General features: G+C 46.1%; 2 protein-coding genes across 28 annotated transcripts in view; one reads left to right on the forward strand and one right to left on the reverse strand.

The window, feature by feature from the left end:
• CUL1 (cullin 1) overlaps positions 1–12,114 on the forward strand; it is a 113,702-nt gene extending 101,588 nt beyond the window's left edge. For all 4 annotated transcript variants that reach the window (XM_070265134.1, XM_023639896.2, XM_023639893.2 and 1 more), the window contains exons 14-22: positions 545–662; positions 1,873–1,949; positions 2,383–2,514; positions 4,821–4,913; positions 9,075–9,122; positions 9,204–9,286; positions 9,841–9,946; positions 10,455–10,568; positions 11,594–12,114. In XM_070265134.1, the coding sequence (XP_070121235.1) occupies positions 545–662; positions 1,873–1,949; positions 2,383–2,514; positions 4,821–4,913; positions 9,075–9,122; positions 9,204–9,286; positions 9,841–9,946; positions 10,455–10,568; positions 11,594–11,674 (852 nt within the window). In that variant the 3' untranslated portion in view covers positions 11,675–12,114. The remainder of the gene's footprint in view (positions 1–544; positions 663–1,872; positions 1,950–2,382; positions 2,515–4,820; positions 4,914–9,074; positions 9,123–9,203; positions 9,287–9,840; positions 9,947–10,454; positions 10,569–11,593) is intronic.
• A 5,033-nt stretch (positions 12,115–17,147) lies between these two features.
• The window catches only part of EZH2 (enhancer of zeste 2 polycomb repressive complex 2 subunit), a 66,516-nt gene continuing 62,427 nt past the window's right edge, over positions 17,148–21,236 (reverse strand). For all 24 annotated transcript variants that reach the window (XM_070265146.1, XM_070265142.1, XM_023639900.2 and 21 more), the window contains 5 exons: positions 20,737–20,832; positions 19,999–20,080; positions 18,948–19,028; positions 18,732–18,816; positions 17,148–17,474 (listed from right to left, as the gene is read on the reverse strand). In XM_070265146.1, the coding sequence (XP_070121247.1) occupies positions 17,414–17,474; positions 18,732–18,816; positions 18,948–19,028; positions 19,999–20,080; positions 20,737–20,832 (405 nt within the window). In that variant the 3' untranslated portion in view covers positions 17,148–17,413. The remainder of the gene's footprint in view (positions 17,475–18,731; positions 18,817–18,947; positions 19,029–19,998; positions 20,081–20,736; positions 20,833–21,236) is intronic.

Consider the following 21,236-nt stretch of genomic DNA (forward strand, 5'->3'; position numbering starts at 1 on the left):
TCAGTTTCTGGTGGTGGCTCTCTTCTCTGCTTATCAATGGCCACCTTTTTGCTGCCTCCCATGTTTGAGAAAGAGAGCGAACTCTCTGGTCTCTCCTACCGGAGCACTAATCCCGTCACAAGGGCCCGACCCTCATGACCGCATCTCCCTGAGGCCACACCCCCAAATCACATCACATTGGAGAGCAGAGCTTCAACATGAGAGTTTAGGGAACACAATTCAGTCTGTAAGTAGTGGATAAGAGACATAAAATTCTACCATGGTGTCAGAAATCCCTGTTCTTAGATGTTTGAATGATAGTTACTGTGTGTGTAAAGACTTAACTGCTTAGTTTATAGCTGTGTCATTTTTGATAATTTTAATAATTTTGATAATTTTAATCATTGCATATGTACCATGAGATACAATTTAATGTTACTAGCTTTAATAGTAGTTTCATACAATTAATTAAGCATGTGTCACATTTTGTGATTTCTATAGATTTTCTTGTATACATTTATATTTCTATAGAAATTAATATGATAGTTATCTGGGTTTATTTCAGCAAGCTTGTGGTTTTGAGTACACGTCTAAACTTCAGCGGATGTTTCAAGACATTGGTGTAAGCAAAGATCTGAATGAGCAGTTCAAAAAGCACCTGACAAATTCAGAACCGCTGGACTGTGAGTATCCACGTTTACAGCTGCTTTTACAGGAACGTTCTCAGATAAGTCAGCACTCTTTACAGCAAGTGCGAGAAAAGACAGAATATTAAGGGTAGTAAATGCATTATCAGGAATTCAAGGGCAGACAAACAGAAGTTCCTCCCAAATGCCCGGCACTCGTCATGACCCCCATGTGACAGTAGGAGGTGACAGCCACGGAAGCACGTCAGCCTTTCCCAGGGAACTCGGAGCTGAGCGGGTGGCGTGCTTCCAGGTCCTGAGCCCTGACCTCTTCCACTTGCTGAGGTGGCCACCCCACCCTGGGCATCTGCCAGCTTGGGGCTCCACGCACAGTGTAATTTCTAATTAATGTTTTTAATCTTAGTTTGGAGCCACTGTAGCAGTTTTTTTTAATGATAAGAAACTAACTTGGCCGTATAGATAAGAGAGTCAAACTGAAGACCTCGTGGCTTCAGATTGGTGTTGGGGTTGGGAGAGAGGCTGGGTGCCAGGCCTCCTCCCAGGCCGCAGCTGGGCTCCTGTTACGAGGTCCTGCTGTAGCAGTAGGATGGCACATTCTGCTGATGCCATCATATGGTGATGCAGTCTTTTTAAATGAAAGATGGCACTTTTATCTTTCACACACTGAAAGAACTGTTCCATTGTTAAACTTGACAGTTGTGCCTGTGGACTTACTGTCCGCTCTCTGATGACGAAGTTGTTAGAATGTGTAGATTAGATGTATGCCATGTGTGTATATCGCGTGTGTGTCTGCTCACAGTGATGGGTGCCACACAGAGCATGATGAAGTCGTTTACTTTGGGGATATTCATCTTCTTGAGTTTGGGGCTCTAATGCTGTCTCTGCCTGGTGAGCTCAGGGTGCCTTGTGTGGACTGAAGGTACTCAGGGCAGAAAACTAAAGCAAAGGAAGCAAGACAGGCATATGATGTCATAATTCTGACTTAGAAGTGGAATGAAAGAAAAACTCACTCTTTGGAAGAAAAGAATTTTTGGGCTCTTCTACCCCTTAGTAATTTTAATTGCACAAAATAATTTAATTGAAGTTAAACATGCTCAAGCCTTAGTTTTATATTGAAGCAGGATTTTTCATTTAATATATTTTCTTTTAATAAAAAGCAATCCACATTTATCTGCACTGGTGGCATTTTTCAGTTTATAAGACTGATTAAATGTATTCCTGGATTCTCATTCCTCTGCTCCCCCAGTGGATTTTAGTATTCAAGTCCTGAGCTCCGGGTCGTGGCCCTTCCAGCAGTCCTGCACGTTCGCCTTGCCATCGGAGGTAAGGATGGTTTGTCTTCTGCTCCGTGAGTGTGGAGGGCACAGCAGCCTTCCCCACCAATCCGGACGGTGTCTGCAGAGGGCCTTCCCGCTGGTCCGCCGTGTGACACGGCACAGGGACAGGATAGGACATCTGAAGGCTGGCTCCGTATGTCGCAGCTCATGTCCACTCACATGTTTATTGACGTTAGAAGGCAGAGCCTCATTGGTTCTGTGATGAGCATTGTAAGGAGACCTGCTTACCCTTTTTGATTGTACCTTCGAGTGCTTAAATTAACATGCTTTGCAAGAGAGTCAAACACCTAAAAGTAGAAGCATTTTACTTTTATTAAGCATTTTGTACTGTAATTTTGGAGCAGTGTATTTTATTTAGAAATGCTGGCTGTAGAATATAGTGAGATATATATTTCACATAAAGCTCTCCTTTTATCCAGCTGGAACGTAGTTACCAGCGGTTCACAGCTTTTTATGCTAGCCGTCACAGTGGCAGAAAATTGACATGGTTATATCAACTGTCTAAAGGAGAACTGGTAACAAACTGCTTCAAAAACAGATATACTTTGCAGGTAAGATCACCTTTTTATTTTGGAATTTTTTTTAAGTCTAAATGAAGTTAAGACAAATTGTAGAAATCAGAATCCAGTGATTCACGCAACAAATCTAGAGTCAGATGAGCTGAATTCCAGTTCCTTCTGGCAAAGGGACAAGTTACTTAATGACACTGAGCCTCAGCTTTCTTTTCTGTAAAGGGGGGATGTTCCTGCTTCTGCACCAGAAGTGGTGTGAACATAAAGTGAAATGGTGTATTTAGTACGTGTGTGGCACAGCTCCTGCCTGATGCACGTTAAGTGTTCGGGTAGAAGCTTGAAAAGCTGGAGTTTCTTATTTAATTATGATAATAGTTCTTTTCCTTTGACAGAGTTTCACATTAATAATAACCCTCAATGCTTACAACAATACTGAGTACTAAATAATAACTGTGTAACTCATGTTTCCATTTTATAGATGAGAAACTGAGGCTCAGGTTAATTTAAGTTACTTTCTCTGGATTCTAGCTTATGTGTGGCAGAGCCAGAATTTCAGCTAAGATCTTTTCCCTTGAGGAATCCAGGTTCTTTCTACTTGAACTTTTGTGCACAGTGGGTTTCATAAGTAGTTACTTTGTTTTAATTTCTGAGAAGCTTTCACTGGTGAGCTTATAAAAATAATTGTCTGTTTTTAAGTGTTAAGAAACTTCATACTGGGTTTTTCAGACTCAAATCTACTCATTAATTTAAACTTTCAATAATTCTACCCAGATACAATAGTTAAAATGTGTAGTATTCTGTTCACCAGGTCCAGAGGTCTTTATCAACTTGGATGTAGATTACTATACAATTGAAATTTTGTTTTCTTTATCCCCAAATACACATGGAAGAATTTGTGAGTTTGTGCTTTAGTCCCTAAACTTTCAGCACCCCTTTATGACCAGGTGGGCGCCTAGCAAGGGCTATGTTTGCTGTGTTAAGTGGCCCAGGGCAGGCATAATGTCATATGGCTGTCACCTGCTCTTTCCCTGCCCTTGTATTTTTATTTAAATAAAAATAAGGTACAAACAAATAAGGTATTTTTTCTGATTCTTTGGGCAGTTTTTATATCAGCTTTATTGAGATGATTTATATACAGTCAAAGGCAGCGTGTTAAGGATGCGGTGAGAGGCATGGCAGTGTGCCCCTGGGGAGGCACCGCGGGCTATGGGGCATTTCTTTGAGTGGTTTGGTGTTGGTCCTTGCTCGTCCGGAGGTTGGAGACGTCCTCCCTGCCCTGGTCATTTTTCTGATTGGCATCCTGAAGTCTCCGGAAGCACCAGTGGCTCTCGGAAGCGCTAACGCAGGCCTACAGTGTCGTCGCTTGTTGCTCTCATTGACCAAGGTTTCTGTTCGTGGTTCTCTACTTGCTGCTGTGGATTATGGGAAAGAAGGGAGAAGGGATTCCCATGGGAAATATGTGAAAGGTGCCAGGCTCCCCCACAAGAGGAGTGAGACCTCAGTGGGCGTCCGTTCCCTCCACACACTTAAGGGTTAGAACCAGTATGCTGCCTGGTGTGCAGCTCCCTGAAGGCTGCCTTAGGGCCGCTGCGGTCTGCTTTCAGGCATTTCATACTCGACGTAGTACAGTACTTAGGATAAAAAATGTCAGGGGCCAGCCCCGTGGCCAAGTGGTTAAGTTCATGCGCTCCACTTCAGCGGCCCAGGGTTTCACCGGTTCGGATCCTGGGTGCAGACCTAGCACTGCTCATCAAGCCGTGCCGAGGTGGCGTCCCACATGCCACAACTAGAAGGACTCACAACTGAAAATATACAACTATGTACCTAGGGGGCTTTGGGGAGAAGAAGGAAAAATAAAATCTTTAAAAAAAAAAATCAGTATAATGGAATTCAGTATGCAGGTCGTTTATGTCAATAATGTACCAAGAGACTATTTTCTTTAGTGGTGGGCAAGAACAAATTTGAAGATTGATGCTTAATGTTTCTGTATATACCAGATGGGTATGTGTTTGTTTGTCTATATAAAAATGAGTGTGCATATAATAATGTGTGTTTACATAGACAAAACATTTTAAAAGAAATTCATTTTTCTTTGAATCATAAAATGATTCAAAGTCATTTTAATGTTTGAAAGGTAGGAAATGACGTCTCTCAGGAAAATGTTGCATTGTGGTGGAACTTCCACACTTTGTATTCCCTTTTAAGTAGATCTGCTTTATTTTTTGCCTCTGTTCAAAGAATTCATTTCGTAAATAAGTTCTTCAAACTCAGGCTGTGTATTTTTGGAGTTGTTTTCCATGCATTTAAATTTCACTTCTCTTCCTTTTATATGGGGGACCTCAAAGGCCTCTACTTTCCAGATGGCAATCCTGCTTCAGTACAACACGGAAGACGCCTACGCCGTGCAGCAGCTCACCGACAGCACCCAGATCAAAATGGTATGCTTGCGTTCCCCTGCCTCTTTGTCTCGTCGTGTCACAGTTCCCTCTTCTTGGGGACATTGCAGGGAAGATGTGGGAAGAGTATGGGGGGGCGGTCTTTTATTTGAAATAGATATTTGCCTTATGAGTATGAATATGCTCTTCTTCCAGGATTTTAATACCTGTTAAAAAAAGCTTAATTTTTAAACTCAGTGTAACAATACACCTATTCACGTGTGCATATACACGTGGCATACTTTTCTCTCATTTAGCTCGTTCTTTTTTTTTTTTTTTAAGGTTTTTTTTTTTCCTTTTTCTCCCCAAAGCCCCCCTGGTACATAGTTGTGTATTCTTCGTTGTGGGTCCTTCTAGATGTGGCATGTGGGATGCTGCCTCAGCGTGGTTTGATGAGCAGTGCCATGTCTGCGCCCAGGATTCGAACCAACAAAACACTGGGCCGCCTACAGCAGAGCGCGCGAACTTAACCACTCGGCCACGGGGCCAGCCCCATCATTTAGCTTGTTCTTAACCCTCTTTCCAGCTAAGCTTTTCTTACTAAGCTTAAATTTTCACTTAATTTTAATGTCATTCTTCATTTCAGTCATATTTTTTATTGAGATATATTTCACATAACATAAAATTCACCATTTATTTATTTATTTATTTATTTTGAGGAAGATTAGCCCTGAGCTAACTGCTGCCAATCCTGCTCTTTTTGCTGAAGAAGACTGTCCCTAAGCTAACATCTGTACCCATCTTCCTCTACTTTATATGTGGGACGCCTACCACAGCATGGCTTGCCAAGCTGTGCCATGTCCGTACCCAGGATCTGAACCAGCAAACCCCGGGCCGCCAAAGCGGAATGTGCCCACTTAGCTGCTGTGCCACAGGGCCGGCCCCAAAATTCACCATTTTAAATTATACAGTTCATTGGTATTTCTCAAGGTTGTACAACCACCAGCACTGTCCAATTCTAGAACATTTCTGTCACCCCAAAAAGAAACCTAATGCCCATTAGCAGTAACTACCCTTTACCCCCTTCTCCCCGTCCCTCCATGGATTTGCCTCCTTGGCACATTTCCTATAAATGGAACAATATGTGGCTTTTTGTGTCTGCCTCCTTTGACTTGGCGTGATGTTCTCAAGGTTTGTCCATGTTGTAGCAAGTATCTGTTTTGCGTTCTCTTTTAGGGCTGAAATATATTTCAGTTAATGATGGACCACATTATTTTTATCTATTCAACTGATGGACATTTGGGTTGTTTCTGCCTTTTGGTTATTGTGAATAATACTGCTGTGAACGTTTACGTACAAGTCTTTGTATGGACGTATATTTGGTTCCCTTGGTGGATACCCAGGTGTGGACATGGGACCTCTGTCTTTAGCTCTGTGAGGAACTGCCAGCCTGTCCCACAGTAGCTGCACCAGATCCTGTTCTCACCAGCAGCGCATGAGGCTTTCTGTTTCTCCACGGCCTCGCCAACGTTTGTTATTATCTATTTTTTTAATTATAGCCATCCGAATGGGTATGAAGTGGCATCTCATTGTGGTACCCTAATGAGTAATGATGTTGAGTATCTTATATATTTATTGGCCATTTGTATATCTTCTTTGGAGAAATGGCTATTCAAATTCTTTGTCCATTTTTAATTGGGTTATTTGTCCTTTTTTTGCTGAGTTGTAAGAATTCTTTATATATTCTCCGTAGTAGACCCTTATCCAATACATGATTTACAAACATTTTCTCCCATTCTGTGGGTTGTCCTTTCATTTTCTTTATCACACACACAGTTAATTTTGATGAAGTCCACTTTATTTTTTCTTTGTTGCTTCTGCTTTTCATGTCATATCTAAGGAACCATTGCCTGATCCAAGGTCAAAGACTATTCTTTCCCAATTAATTGGTCCTGGCAACCTTGTCAAAAATCAGTTGACCATAGATGTATGGGGTTATTTCTGGCTCTCACTTCTTTTCCACTGATCCCTATGTCTGTCCTTAGCCAGTACCACATTGTCTTGGTTACTATTGTTCTGTAGTAAGTTTTGAAATTGACACCTTCAACTCTGTTATTCTTTGTTAAGATTGTGTTGGCTATTCTGGGTCCCTTGCATTTCCATATAAATTTCAGAATTAGCTTATCTATTTCTTAAAAAAAGGCGACGGGAATTGTGATAGAGATTGCATTTAATCTGCAGCTTGCTTTGGGGAGTATTGCCGTCTTAACAATATTAAGTCTTCTAATCCATGAATATAGATGTCTTTCCATATATTTGGATTATCTTTAATTTCTTCCAGGTGTGTTTCATAGCTGTCAGTATAAAAGTCTTACACTTCTTTGGTTAAATTTATTAGTAAGTATTTTATTATATTTGATGCTATTGTTAATGGAATCGTTTGTAGCTAATGTATAGATATACACTGGATTATGGCATATTGGTCTTGTGTCTGGCAACCTTGCTGAACTCATTTATTAGTTCTGATACTTTTTTTGTGAATTCTTTAGAGTTTTTTTATGTACAATCATGTCATCTGCAAATATAGATAGTTTTACTTCTTCTTTTTCCCATTTAGATGCCTTTTATTTCTTTTTCTTGTCTGATTGCTCTGGATAGCATTTCCAGTAGTGTTGAATTGAGCTGGCATCCTTGTCTTGTTCCTGATCTTGAGAGAAAGCTTTCAGTTTCTCACTATTAAGTATGTTAGCTGTGGGTTTTTCTTAGGTGCCTTCTATTGGATTGAAGGAGTTTCCTTCCATTCCTGGTTTTCTCAGTGTTTTTATCATGAAAGAGTGCTGGATTGTGTTAAAATGCTTTTCCCGCTCTATTGGGATGACTGTGCTTTTTGTCTATTGTGTGTTACGTTGCTTGGTTTTCTTATGTTGAGCCACCCTTGCGTTATTGGGACAAATCCACTTGGTCATGGTCTATAATACTTTTTATGTGCTGCTGGGTTTGATTTTGCTGGAATTTTCTTGAGGATTTTTGCCATCTATATTCATGAGGGATATTGATCTGTTGTTTTCTATAATGTTTTGTCTGGTTTTGGTGTCAAGGTAATACTAGCCTCATGGAATGTGAATTAGAAGTCATTGATCTTTTGATCATACTTCAAGGTAGTCCAGAATACATCTTCAAGTTCTAATGAGATTACTTTGCTCCTTTGTACGTGAGAGTCTTTCTTCTTCCCTCCGTCTCTGCATAGAAGCAGGCGCAAATGGCAGTGGAGGCTCGCTGTGTGGAGGGTCTGCATGTGCCCCTGCTCTGCAGAGCTGACGGCCCAGGGTCTCCTCTGCTTGGCTTCTGGCGGAGCCCTGCCTTGGTGGTCAGCGGCAGGGCTCCCTGTGGGATGCAGCTGCTGTCTGCTCCCTGCAACCGCAGCCGTCTTTGCTTAGTCAGATTTGGCTCGGCAAAGCCTCTGTCGTCCCCGTTCCGGACGTAGCCGGCGGTGTTCTGATCCAGCTTGGGCTTCTGGGCCAGTCACCCCACTAGAGGCCTCTCACTTCTGTAGCTTTCACCTTGCGCCCTCTGGCCAGAATGGATATCCATTCAGACGAGGGCAGGCCCTTTCTGTCCACCTGTGGCGGGGGTCCTAGGTATGTGGGAGTCCAGGTAACTGTGCAATAGGCTGATGGTGCCGTCTGATTTCCTGGGATTGTGAATCTGTGAAACTAAGGGAGAGCTGGCAGATGATCAGCCACCGACCGTTTACAGCGAGGAAATGCCCAGCGGCCGCACCGTGTGCTTGGAGTTCACCGGAGGCAAGTCGAGAACAGGGTCGCCTGCCACGAGGCCCCCTCGTGTTCATGAACAGAGCGTTTTTTCCAGTCCTGCTGAACGAAGTAGCGGTCAGCGTCCGGGACGAGCTGTCAGGCATCTAGGAGGTGGATAGGTTCCTGTGGGTTCACTTCAAGCAGTCGGTCCTGCACAGTTTCTAACATTTGTAACACAATTGTCAGTCTTTATTGTCAGGTGATGAAGGCCAGAAAAGGGTTGAGTTTGCTTTTAGAAGTACTGGAGGAAGTAGTGAATTTGAGAACCACGAAGAGGCCCCACCTCTCTTTTCCTCTGGATGTATTCTTCAACTTGCGTGACTTTTGTTTGACGTGGGATTGCCTGTGGTTTTCATTGCAAAGAAAAATGCATTTTCTCTTTAACTTATCTTTTTCTCTTTAATTGCAGGACATTTTGGCGCAAGTCCTTCAGATTTTATTGAAGTCGAAGTTACTGGTATGTTTGTGTACTTTTTCTGTTAAGCCAGAAGAAAGGGTCTTCCTGAGGTGTTACGTAGTAACGCTTGTTTTCTTACAGGTCTTGGAAGATGAGAATGCAAATGTTGATGAAGTGGAATTGAAGCCAGATACCTTAATAAAATTATATCTTGGTTATAAAAAGTAAGAAAAATCTAAGTCCCAGACCCCAGATCCCCCACCTCCGCCCTGGGCGACCTTAATAAAATTATAAATTGGTTATACAAAGTAAGAAAAATCTAAGTCCTAGACTCCAGACTCCCCCGCCTCCGCCCGGGCGTTTCCCGGCCGATGCACAGGGAGCGGGGCCGTGGAGGCCTCCGCCGGACCATCCTGGGTCTATTTGACTCCATTTCAGTTTTTGGTTTTTTCTTCATTTGGCAAATAAATCTTAAATGGCTCGCCTAGAAAGTTTGGACCTCTGTGTCCAAGTGTTGTGATCTTATTTCACTTGACAAAATTTGGGAGAGCCGATTGAGGAAGCGGGTTTCCTGCAGTGGAGGTGTGCTGTGCCTGGCCCAGCCGGTGCCCGCCCTGTGCGAGGAGCCGCCGGGTTCGGGGTTGGGTCGGGCGCTTTGCGGAGCCGGCGGCCGCGCACCTCCCTGCGGCAGCAGAGCGCTTCCGGAGGATGGAAGCAGGGAAGCCTCCCTGCCTTCCTCTAAAGCTGTGCTGATGGCTCTCCTCCTTTTTCTTGACAGTAAGAAATTAAGGGTTAACATCAATGTGCCAATGAAAACTGAACAGAAGCAGGAACAGGAAACCACCCACAAAAATATCGAGGAAGACCGCAAACTACTGATCCAGGTGACTTGGGTTCATGTCGGTGTCGCGTGGGTTCCCTCACACGGGAGCTGGTGACTGAAGCCGGTCTGGTGCTTCGTTTGGGCTGTGTGTTGGCTGTGACTTGCAAGTGGTTGCCAGGATGATGGATGGTTCTAGATGGAGTAGATGAAATAACAGATGAAATAGATGAGAACAAGTAAATGTGGCGCGTTAACTACAGTGGGAGGAAGGAGTGTGGAGTGAAGGGTGGGCAGCTGGTGTGGCTTTGAAGATGGACTTTTTCTTCATTTTTTAAATGTTTTATATTTGGGTTAGATTATTGTAATTACTTGTAAACACTTTAATGTTTGTTGTGTTCGAGCTGAAATGCCGGCGGGTGGAGGTGGCCCCTGTCCCCTCTCGCTGCCGTGAACCGTAGTCCTGGGCCTGGAGAGAACTTGGCGGCCTCTGCCAGCTGTCCTCAGTCGCGAAGCAGCAGAGTTGTTGTGACTCTCGTAGACACGTGTGTTTTCCCTCCTCGGTTACTTAGGCGGCTATCGTGAGGATTATGAAAATGAGGAAGGTTCTGAAACACCAGCAGCTGCTGGGAGAAGTGCTGACTCAGCTGTCGTCCAGATTCAAGCCTCGGGTCCCCGTCATTAAGGTACAGAAGTTTCCAAGCAGACACGCTCGGGTGGTTCTTTTACAAGAGGAGAGGTGTAGCCAACAGTGGGTTGATTACTGTTTCCTGAACAGGATGGCTTATTCATATGTAACAGAAAGACAATAGGCTTAGTTTTTAAACACTTCATTGAAATATATATACAGAGAAGTGCACAGATGCTAAGTACTCAGCCTGCTGATTTTCTCAAAGTAAATACGCTTGCGCAGCCACACCCAGAGCAAGAGTTAGAATGTCACCAGCGTCTCCAGTGCCCTCCCTCTTGCTCCCTCCCAGCCAGTGCCTGTGCTTCTGTAGAGCTGCCCCTGTCACGCATCTGACACCGTAGGGCAGTGTGCCCACCCTGCACTCCGCATGCACGGCCCCAGGGTACCCGCTCTCCCGTGTCTGCTGGCGGCACGTTTGGAGATCCGTCTCTGTCTAGCCCGTGGCCGCGTGGTCGTCTGACTGCCGTGGGGCATCCTCTGTGAGCACGCACAGCTCCTGGTGACTGACGTTCGCTCGTTTCCACGGGGCTTGTTTAAGATGGCAGCTAAGCAGCTCTTTCCTTCCCGAACCACCGGGGTAAACGGCAGCCAGTGCAGAGCCCCAGAGGGCGGCAGCTGACGGGACTCCCCTGGGGCTGCGTGGAGCGCAGGCGCCCGTTTGTTCAGAGTCCCCACGCCCCGTTCCCTGTGAAGGACATCCTCAGGCGAGACTGAGGGGAGAGAGATCGGGCCGCGTGACTGCTGCAGCGCCTGCCCGGTTCCCGGGCGCCGTCTCCGGAGAGGCGTCGCCCTCCAGGACCTTAAGGAGGAGGGCGCTGACGGGCCTCGACTAGGGAAGGCAGTGTCTTGGCTGCCTGAGAAGTAGAAGCACACACCAGAGGGATGTGTGGGGGGATTTGCTCCCCACTGAGATCCCGAGGGTGGGGGGATCGTGGTGAGAGTGGCCTGTCTCTGTTCTGGTAATAAATGTGTTTTTCCTCCCCTTCCACTACCTCTTCCTTTTTTAAAAATAATGCTCAGAAATGCATTGACATTCTGATCGAGAAAGAATATTTGGAGCGAGTTGATGGTGAAAAGGACACCTACAGTTACTTGGCTTAACCCTTCTAGAAGGGTCTGACTGTGCGACCCACTGCAAATACTTCCTGGTGGAAAAAATGAAATCAACTCAAGTTCATAGCAGCCAGCCTGCCGCCATTTGGACCTCCCTTTTTAAACCTGGGACCAAGACTCCATCAGCCGGTCTCAGATGTACATCAGAACTGCTCAGGATTGATACATTTCAAGTCTGTAAATATGGACACCAACGCCATTTAACCTAATTTAAGAACAGAGGGGACTGGAACCTTCCATGCTGAGGGCTGCATGCTACTGCATTTAAATCAATACATTGGCTACTTGGTTAACCGCTGTCGTCTTAGGCAGCACTTAGAATGTTGGCAGCACTGTGAGAGCAAGTCTGAATGGACCCACGTGTAATCTGCTATGAAAAACCATTTGTATAGTGTGTTTCATTTTTTAATGTGTGAAAATAAAGAAAATTAAAGGATTTCTGTACAAGTCGCATTTGGTTTTGTTTTAAGTTTTACTAATTTCTATATGTAAATAAAAGATATAATGATTGTGCAAATTTATATTCCCAGTGTCTTCCTGTAGTCTAAAAGGCTGCATTCTTTATATTGAACATTTTTTTTAAGATCTTACAATTTTAAGGCCCCTTGTCATCTTTTTTCAAATGTTCATGCTCATCACTGTGACTTCCTCCAGTGGCTTGAAGGCAGCACTGGGATTCAGTGACTCCATGTCGATGCTCTTCACGCTTGTAAGGACTGAAAGGCTTAATCCTCTGACAGCCTCATGCAGGAAACAGTAGCCCCTTTTCACAGGTGGGGAAGCTGAGGAGAGGAGGAGGAGCTTGTCTCTAGTGGGTAGCGGAGGAGGCAGCCGGCCCCGGGACCACGCTCCCTGCCAGCCTCTGCTGCTTTGTCTGGTAAGTCTGCAGGGCGAGTGCCCGCGTGTGGGGGGTGATGGGGCTAGTCACTGCTTCGTCTGCTTCTGACCAGTCCTTAAAACAGAGGCTCGACAGTTTAAGGTTACGCCAGCTTTGACAGGTGAAACTGCCTGGGTCAGAGGAAGGAGGCGTGACCTCCTCCCTCCCTCCCCAACCACGGTGGGAGGCGAGGAGCAGACCAGCAGGACGAGAGCCCAGCAGCTTGCCAGGCCCCTCCTGGTAGGTTGGACAGTGTTCTGGCTGTTAGGAAAGTTGCTCCTCTAGAGAGGATGGAGTGTCACCCCAGCATGTCCCCCAGAGGAGACCTGAGGCCAGGGGCACTGATGCTCCATGCCCTCTCCCAGCAGGGGGCCCTGGGCCATGCCCGCTGTGCTTCACCCTTTGTCCACAGTCCCAGGGCTGACTGCTGTCCACGTGAGTCCCCCTTTTGCGGTCATTGCCTGCCCAAAGGACAGAAGAGACGGCGAGGTGCAGGCAGAGACTGCAGGCAGACTCCGCCCTGCAGCTCCATTCTCTTGAGGTTCCCTCTCATAAACCTCACAGGTTTCTTAAGCGATACAAGTGCTAGGACATAGCAAACTAGACCTCTCCTGAGTCAGTTACAAAAGAAGGCGGCGGCATGGCTGAGGGAGTAAGCGGAAGTTCTTATGGCTTCTTGGAACAATCTGGCACTTAACGGGTTAGGTTACAAAGTTGAAGGTTAAATAGGTTATGAAAAGTAACAGGTAATGGTTCCCACACTTTTTTAGTGTATCTTTTTCAAACGTTCTTGCGTATAAACCAGGCTGAAAGCAGAAGTGCCACCCAGGGCCCCCTCTTCTCTCCCTCCCCCCCCCCAAGGGCCCCGGGGCCTCTGGAACCCTCTAACTGGAGTTGCGCTCACAGCTTGCTTTTCCTCGCAACAGTGTATCTGCCTCCGAGACACGTGCTGCAAAGAAACACCAAGGAGCCACTTTCAGAACCTGGATTTGCATCCTGTCCAGTAAGGGAAGTATCTTAATGAGGTTTTGCTGGTGTCTCTTGAAGTCCTCCAGGATCGAGAGTGCCCTTGGGTAAGTCAGAGCCTGTTCTGAACAGTGAGCAGAGGTGGGCTGAGGGCCGCGCGCCCCGCGTCCTCCGAGTCCATACCTTGGACCTGCCCCCTCACGTTAGGTGAATGTCCTGTTTAATGGGTGTGGAAAGAAAGGGCAGCTCAAGATTTTTTGCCTTTATTCCCCAAACCATATCCTAGCCTAACAAGGATGGTCAGGAGCCTCCAAAGGTGAGCCAGAAGAATCGAGCTCCCTCACGTGCCAAAGAGCTGCATTTCTCTTCTGAGAGATGGAGAACGGCCTCTGTGAGGAATGCGTCTTTCTGGGTAACTGAAATAGTGGTCTTCTGAGGCTGCCTAGAGGCAAAGGCCCGGGAGTTCTCACAGCTCTCGGTGCCCTGAGGAGGGATCACTGACTGCAACACTCGTGAAGCCCACAGGAGGTGGTGGGTTGAAGGAAAACCACGTTCTGGGCTGTGTATCTCACTGTCGGTTCCGCAGGCTGAGACCCACTTCCTCTGGCCAAGGGAGGAGACCAAGCCTGGTGGGACCTTACTCAACAGCCTGGAGGGTGACAGGTTCTCCCGCTTGGAATCTGTTATCAAAGATCATGCCTGTGTAGACATGGACTGCTGGCCAGTCACTTCTCAGTGCCTTTGTGAGAAAGCAGCGGGGGACACTAAAATACAGGCCTAAGTAACGGGTAAGGGGGAACAGTGGATCCAGGACCAAGAGGCCCCTGGGATTTATCTGTATTGACTGAACACTGTAAGATGGCCTGCCTTCTTGCTGAACACTGGTATCTAATTTTCCTTTGAGAGAAACTTAGATTTTACCAGACCCAGAGGAAAAATCAAACATGCTGACCTATCTCTGTTTGAATTGAACCCCCCTTCTGATAAGACTTTTTTTCTTTTTTTAATCACAGCAGCTTGGCCCTCTGATGATCTCGATTTTATCTGCCCGAATGTCATCTTTGCAGTTCAGCCACGGGATGCACGTGCACAGTGGCAGACCAGACGATGACTCTGTCCTAACAGGTAAGTGGGAAACCTTTATGGAGGCGTGGTTTGCACACAGAAAGCTGTGTACGTTTGCTGTTTCAGACCGTTTCTACTACCTGGTGCTGTGCCCATCACAGGGAGTCATTTATAACAAAGCGCTCAAGGAGTGAGCAAGCACTTACTCCAGCTAATTCCAGTAAGAGCCTAAAGCTCACACAGCTTACAACAGAATACTTAGGTTATTTCAGTGTTCACATTAGGAACCCTTCTTGATGACCCATCTAGTTGAAATTACAGGATGTTAGTTGACACACGACTGATTTTTGGCAGGGTTGGGGGCAGTGTTGAACACCTTGGGCAGAGGTAGAAATCCAGACTTGGAGTCTGGATACAGTGAAGGCTGGAGAGCAAATGAACCAGACAATAATGAAAAATAGGCAGTTTCTAGGTAGATGTCTTTTTTAAATAAATTAACATACTGGTTGAATTGACAAGCAGAACCACATATTTCATGGTACCTGGAAAGTTGGCCTGTGGGTGTGATGCTGCCTGTACTTGGACGTCAGGACTCTGTCACAGCTGTGGGTTGTCTCCGTGTGCTTCTTTATGACCGTTAGGAGAAAAGGCTTAGGGGCCACAGAAATTGAGCCACTGGGCGGCAACCTGCTGGCAGGGTGTCTTCATCCTCAGTGAACAATGTAATATTCCTACACCGTTTGAAAATGGTTTGAAACACAGCTGTACCCTGGTATGATATACTACTCAGTTCTGTATTTTCTCTGGTAGGGAATCAACTCCAGGCTTAGAGACACATACAGACTAAGTTATTACCTCAGTGGGTACAGGGGAAAGGAGAAAAAGCATACTTTAAAATTAGCTTTTGCCCAAACTTTGTCTTTATTAATTGGGTATTTGAATACCTTATGTGTCAAGTTCTGTGCTCCCTCCATCCCCCGATTATAAATAAAGTCTAAAGCTGACCAGATCTGATAAAAGATGCTCGGTGTCACATGGGACATACTGAATGGGTGCACATCAGGTGTTTCCTGTTGGAGAATCTGTTCATGTAGTTAGTGACTAGGGCACTAGAGAAGTACATTTCAAATCAGGGTTCAAAAAGATGGTTGTGCGTGAAAAAATACGCCAGATGGTGCTCAAAGTTCTTGCTCTCCATCAACGGAACTTTTATTTTGTTTTTATGCTGTATTTGGGTCTCTGGTATATTAAGTGAGCAGAACCTCCCTGGACTCGAGGACCCGCCTTCCAGTTCATGCCTGGGGCCAGGCTGGGAGCTGTGAATACCAGAAAGGCTGCAGCTGGAATGAGCTCGGTGTCAGTAAATACTATCAGGGCAAGCAATCACTGCGGTGTCCTAACCAGCCCACACGTGACAATGAACAGATGGGCTCCACTTGTGCTGAGGGCGAGGGTGGAACATGGCAAGCACGGCAGTGAACCTACGTGAATCAGTCAGCAACAGCCAACCAAGTGAATGGTCCCGTTTCCTGGGTGGAGAGTGGGGTCGTTAGAGACACAACACATCAGCAGCGTCAGTCAAAACCAAGCGGGGCAGAGAATCTAAGGGTAACACACAAGACGAGCATCTAAGGCCAGGACTTTCTATTGCTAAAGCACAGTGGCAAACTAACTTTGTTAGGACTCACACTGCTACGCCTTGTGTATCAATGTAACGAAACCAGAGAGTCTTGTCAGTGTCTGCATAACCAGAAGGGAAGGTAGCTTTAATTAAGTTTCATATTATAAATCAAGAAAAATTTTATCAAACTCTCAAAAAGGCAACTGCACACCACAGACCGACTATCGCTGTTTGGAGGGCTGCCCCCAGTCGTGTCGGTCAGTGTGTGTCGGGAGGGTGCTGGAAGCCCTCACTACCGCTCGGAGAGGAAACCCCATTGTCGTGGAGGGTCGGGAGTGAGTGCCCGGCTCCCTGAAACTTGGCGAGGGCTTTCCTACCGCTTCTTCAGAAGATAGAAAACCATACTTTGGTGACATCTGTCACCTTTCGTAGATGGGTGAGGAATCTCGTTTATACCACGGTATTTCCAAAGGACTGTGTCCACACTAACGGAGTTGAGAGCTAGGTAGGGTCTTAGACATCACCTGGTCTCACTGTCACTTTGTGGAGCACAAGGCCTGGACATGAACTCTCGCGGCCACTCAGCGGACTGGACGTGCCCCACGGTGGTCTCAGGTTGCAAGTAGTGTCGCTCACTTATGGACATCATCTACTTATTAAGAGACACTATTATTATAAATTCTAATTAGGCAAATTATACAATATCAATTATGTGTATATTGTATTCATATTACATATGTGCATGTTTACTTAAGTGCATATTTGGTATAACCAGGCAAATGAATACTGACAGGCGATATGAGTTAAATCAAGATTCACAGTGACAAACCTAACTCCGGTTTTTCACTGGAGAGTCTGCTCCCCCGCTAGGGACGAACGAGGTCCTTTTCTCCAGCTCATGAAGCTGTGTGACACACAACTCAACGACAGGAGAAGTTCAAGTATTCTTTATTCAAAGTTGAAAAATGTACCATACTGCATTATTGCAAAAATTCACTGGTACAAAACACTTTGCAGCTGGTGAGAAGGCAATAAAAAGTTGATTTTTAAACTCATTACTATAAATTATTCTTACAGTACTTTGCAAATTCAGAATTTCAAACTGCATCTTCCTTTTCTACATTGCCCACAGTACTCGAGGTTCCTGAAGCTAAGGCAGCTTGTTCCAGAGAGGAGGAGGGGGAGGAGGTAGCAGACGTCAAGGGATTTCCATTTCTCTTTCGATGCCCACGTACTTCAGGGCGTCAGCCTGGCTGTATCTGAAACAGCACGAGAGAGGCGTGAGCACCACCCGGCGCGGACACTTACCGCCACTGCTGCTTAATTCAGCGCGGGCCTCAGACAGCGCCGTGTGCAGACGGCGACGCAGACAGCTGTGTCACTGGTAATTTTACTACAGCCCTTCCCACAGCTTTCTTCCCAGCTACCCACTCTGTCCCTGAGACACACTGTCCAGGAAGGCATGGTCCACATCATGACCTTTAGGCCTAGCACTGGGAAGGCAAGAGAAAGAGAAAAGTAACTCTGATCTGGCTGGAATGATGACTTGGGCCCCCAGTAAACAGGGCCAAAGAGTGGCCACAGCTGGTGCCCTCCAGGTGAAGAAAGAATGGGGACAGCACACAGAAGCGAGAAGAGCCTAGGACCTCCACCACAGCAAGGGGGGGCTACGGGTCCTCTGAAAGGAAGCACTGGCTATGCTGCCCCCTAACCCAGGGCCACCCAGCCGCTGCTCATGCGGGGGGCAGGGGCACTGCTTACAGTGAAGTAGCAGTGGTGGCCTCCCCTAGGGCGATGCTGACTGGGGTCCTGGCACTTCCACTGTGCAGCAGTTTGCCATTAAAGGTGGCTACATATGGGCCTTCGTTTAACACAACTCAGTATTCAGAACCCAAGCTTCTGAATGGGCCGTATATTCAGCCACAGGATTTGTGTAATTAGACAGTCGTCTGACTGCATTTAAATAACTTGTCAATTTATCCTACAGAATTTGACAATGTAAACTGCCAGCTGGATACCTAATCTCATAACCACCACCGGGGGCCCGTGTGTCCTCAGCATCCTGACGGCAGGCATGGCTTTTCCCACAGAAAGGACCCCGAGGATGACCAGGTAGGATATTGGCCAAATGTGCCTTAAACTATTAAAATACTAAATAATGATGTATGTAGTACTCCAGCAATTAAACATAGTGTGACCACATTCACTTTAGAAAATGCACCTGTAGGAACTCAGGTGGCATGGCCATGCACAAAGCACACGTGCAAGCATGGTGTCAAGAAGTCCAGGGGGCAGACCAGCTCTTACCAGCAGGGTTAAAAATGGGCCTTTCTGCATTCTTTTATAATAAACTACGTGACCAGAAAAATATAAGCTAACTCCCACGGCAGATGGTGACTGGGACTCAGCCCTCCCACACGGGAGATGAGCAGAGAGCTGAAAGACAGCCTTTGGCCCCAGCTCCGAGTCCAGGAAGAAGCCTTTAGATCACACCAGAAAAATGGACTGTTACCCACCTGTAATCAAAAAACAGCTCTTCACCAGTCTGGATGGCTCTCTTAGCAAAAATCCCTATCCTGTGATCGCCATTAACCATCATAACTGGAGAGAGAGAGACAGCAGTCAGCGCGCTGGCGGAGACAGGCCGCAAGGAGGGAGCCCACTTGCTCACAAGCACCCATCCGCCCAGGGCCAACAAGTCTGCTACCACTTTCGGACTCCAGAGCACCTACCTTTTGCATAGCAGTTGGGATTTACTGAATGGTTTGCAAAACGAATTTTGTTACCCTTGCGGGTTGCATCCACCACAAAATCTAAGAAGAAATAAGTACAATCCACTGAACCATTTCAGTTATAGATCAATAATTCTGGAAATACAACTGGTTATAGTTGCTTTTGAAGGCAAACCCTGAAGAACTAAGTCATTCAACCAACTTCAGAATGAAATGACATTTGGAGGAAAATGCTGTTCTAGGTTAAAATTAATCAGTAATTCAAGAGTTTTCTCTCTCAAATGCTGTTACTTATCAACTATAAATATATATTACTGAGCAAAACATTGCAAAAAAAGGATTCTGACTAAGTTCTTCTCAACACCAAGAATAAGTATTTTTCAGATTTAAAATTGGTTTTTTTCATCATACTGTTTATGGAACACGTTCAGAGAAAGAACCTATCCTGCTATTTCAGCTGAGAGACTGAATGTCTGAGATGTTAAGCACACCTGCGTTTCCCTCGTACTCCCCCCAGCGACACAGACTACAGCCTTACGGTCTCTACTCAAGAACAGCATCGGCAAAAGCAGCTTCCTGGGTTCTCATAGTCCTCTGAGAACACCTAGGGAAGTTTTGGAGATGCCTGCGAATTCAGTGCTCCACACCCTTCCCAGGAAGGACCAAGCTGATTCAACACCCGAGGGGCCAGGAACACGAGGAGGGCAAAGCAGTGGAGAACGGAAGAACGTCTCACAGCCATAGTGGTGTGGCCCCGCCACAGCTGGCCCAGAACTCCAGAGCTCAAGTCCTTCCCACACAACCCGTTCTCCCAGAGGAACTCCTCCCCTCCGGTTCCGGCAGTCCAGCCTGCTTAGCTTTCAAGCGAGCAGCCCACTCCTAAGCCTGTACCAGCTAGTAAGAAATACTAGAAGCTCCTAACGTGGAGATGGTGCTCCTTGCAACCCCCTCATGACACTTGGGGCCGCTAACTTCATTTCTGAGGACGTCGGCCAGTGGACAGGCTCCCAAAGGCAAATCAGTAACTGACGCCTTCACCTCATGAACTTACCGTTATTCAAGTTGAACAGAAAGCTGCACATGTATTTATCATACACTTTCCCTCTTCTGTCTGCTTCGTCTTGAGAAATAATCTAGAAAGAAAGACAGGACAAGATGGTTTTGGGTTAGGTGGTTAAACCTGGTAGGAGAGCACAAAAAGCCCATCTAGAGAAGCTGGGACCTTCAAGAGGAGGATCCTCGACAAGTAGTCACGGTGGCCAGTTTCTCTCCCATTCAGTCTGCATGCTGATATGTCAAAGAACAATGATATTTTAAGGACTTCAACTCAGAAATATTTCCACAGCCAAACTAATTTATACTTGGAGAAAGTGACTAACAGAAGTGTTTTTAGTGAATAAAAAATACCAGCTCGGTGGGTTACTTCCCCATTGAAGCAAAGCCAGCCCTCTGGACCTCCCCTGACTCCACAACTAACAAGGCCTAGGATTAACGACACTGGCATTTCTAGGTCCTTTTTAGGCTGTGGACTAAGCAGGACAGACTCTGCATCACAAAGTTCTTGTTCCTGTGCTTGTCCCCAGACGATAAAAGCTGAATGTGACAGATCAAAGCAGTCTGGTTACCAGCAAACCAAACCCACCAGCATGAGTAAGTCCAAGCTGAAAAGGCACTTTCTATTCATTTATTTCTCATCAAACCCAATGGACTTGCACAGTGAAATCAATGCAAAACAAACAAAAGTTATCTACAGTACTCCACGAACCGTGTGATAGTACTCTCGCCTCACCTCTCCACAGTATTCCGAGATGAATTCATTTTTCTGCACAGGATCTTTGATGAAAATCCCCCAGCCTGCCACATCGGATGGTGCCAGCAATAAATGCTGGAGGAAAAAGCACAATCATAGAATCAAAGAAGGAAGCGAAGAGGGGCTGCTGACACAGTCGACTGCGGGATGGATCCCTCTCAGTCTTCAGCCCTGTTCTCACAGACGGTCAGTGAGGAGGAAAGCTGCTGAGTTCCCCGCACTGAGGGGTCAACTCCCCAGGTATTGCCACAGGGGCTGGCAATGCTTTGGGGTAAGTATTCTCTACCTTACAGAAAAAATGAAGTCACTTCTGAGGGCGGTGGTCCCCTCCATCTGCCACCATTCAGTGAGGTATCCCAGGACCGTCACACTTCCCTTCTCCATCATTTCCTCAGTCTTTAACGTTCTTGAATAGTCCACTTTCAAGGTGAATTTAATACAAGAACACCCAATCACTCTCTCCCCTCCACTTCCCCAGT

Source organism: Equus caballus, chromosome 4 (genome assembly GCF_041296265.1).
Source record: "Equus caballus isolate H_3958 breed thoroughbred chromosome 4, TB-T2T, whole genome shotgun sequence".
Taxonomy (NCBI): Eukaryota; Metazoa; Chordata; class Mammalia; order Perissodactyla; family Equidae; genus Equus; species Equus caballus.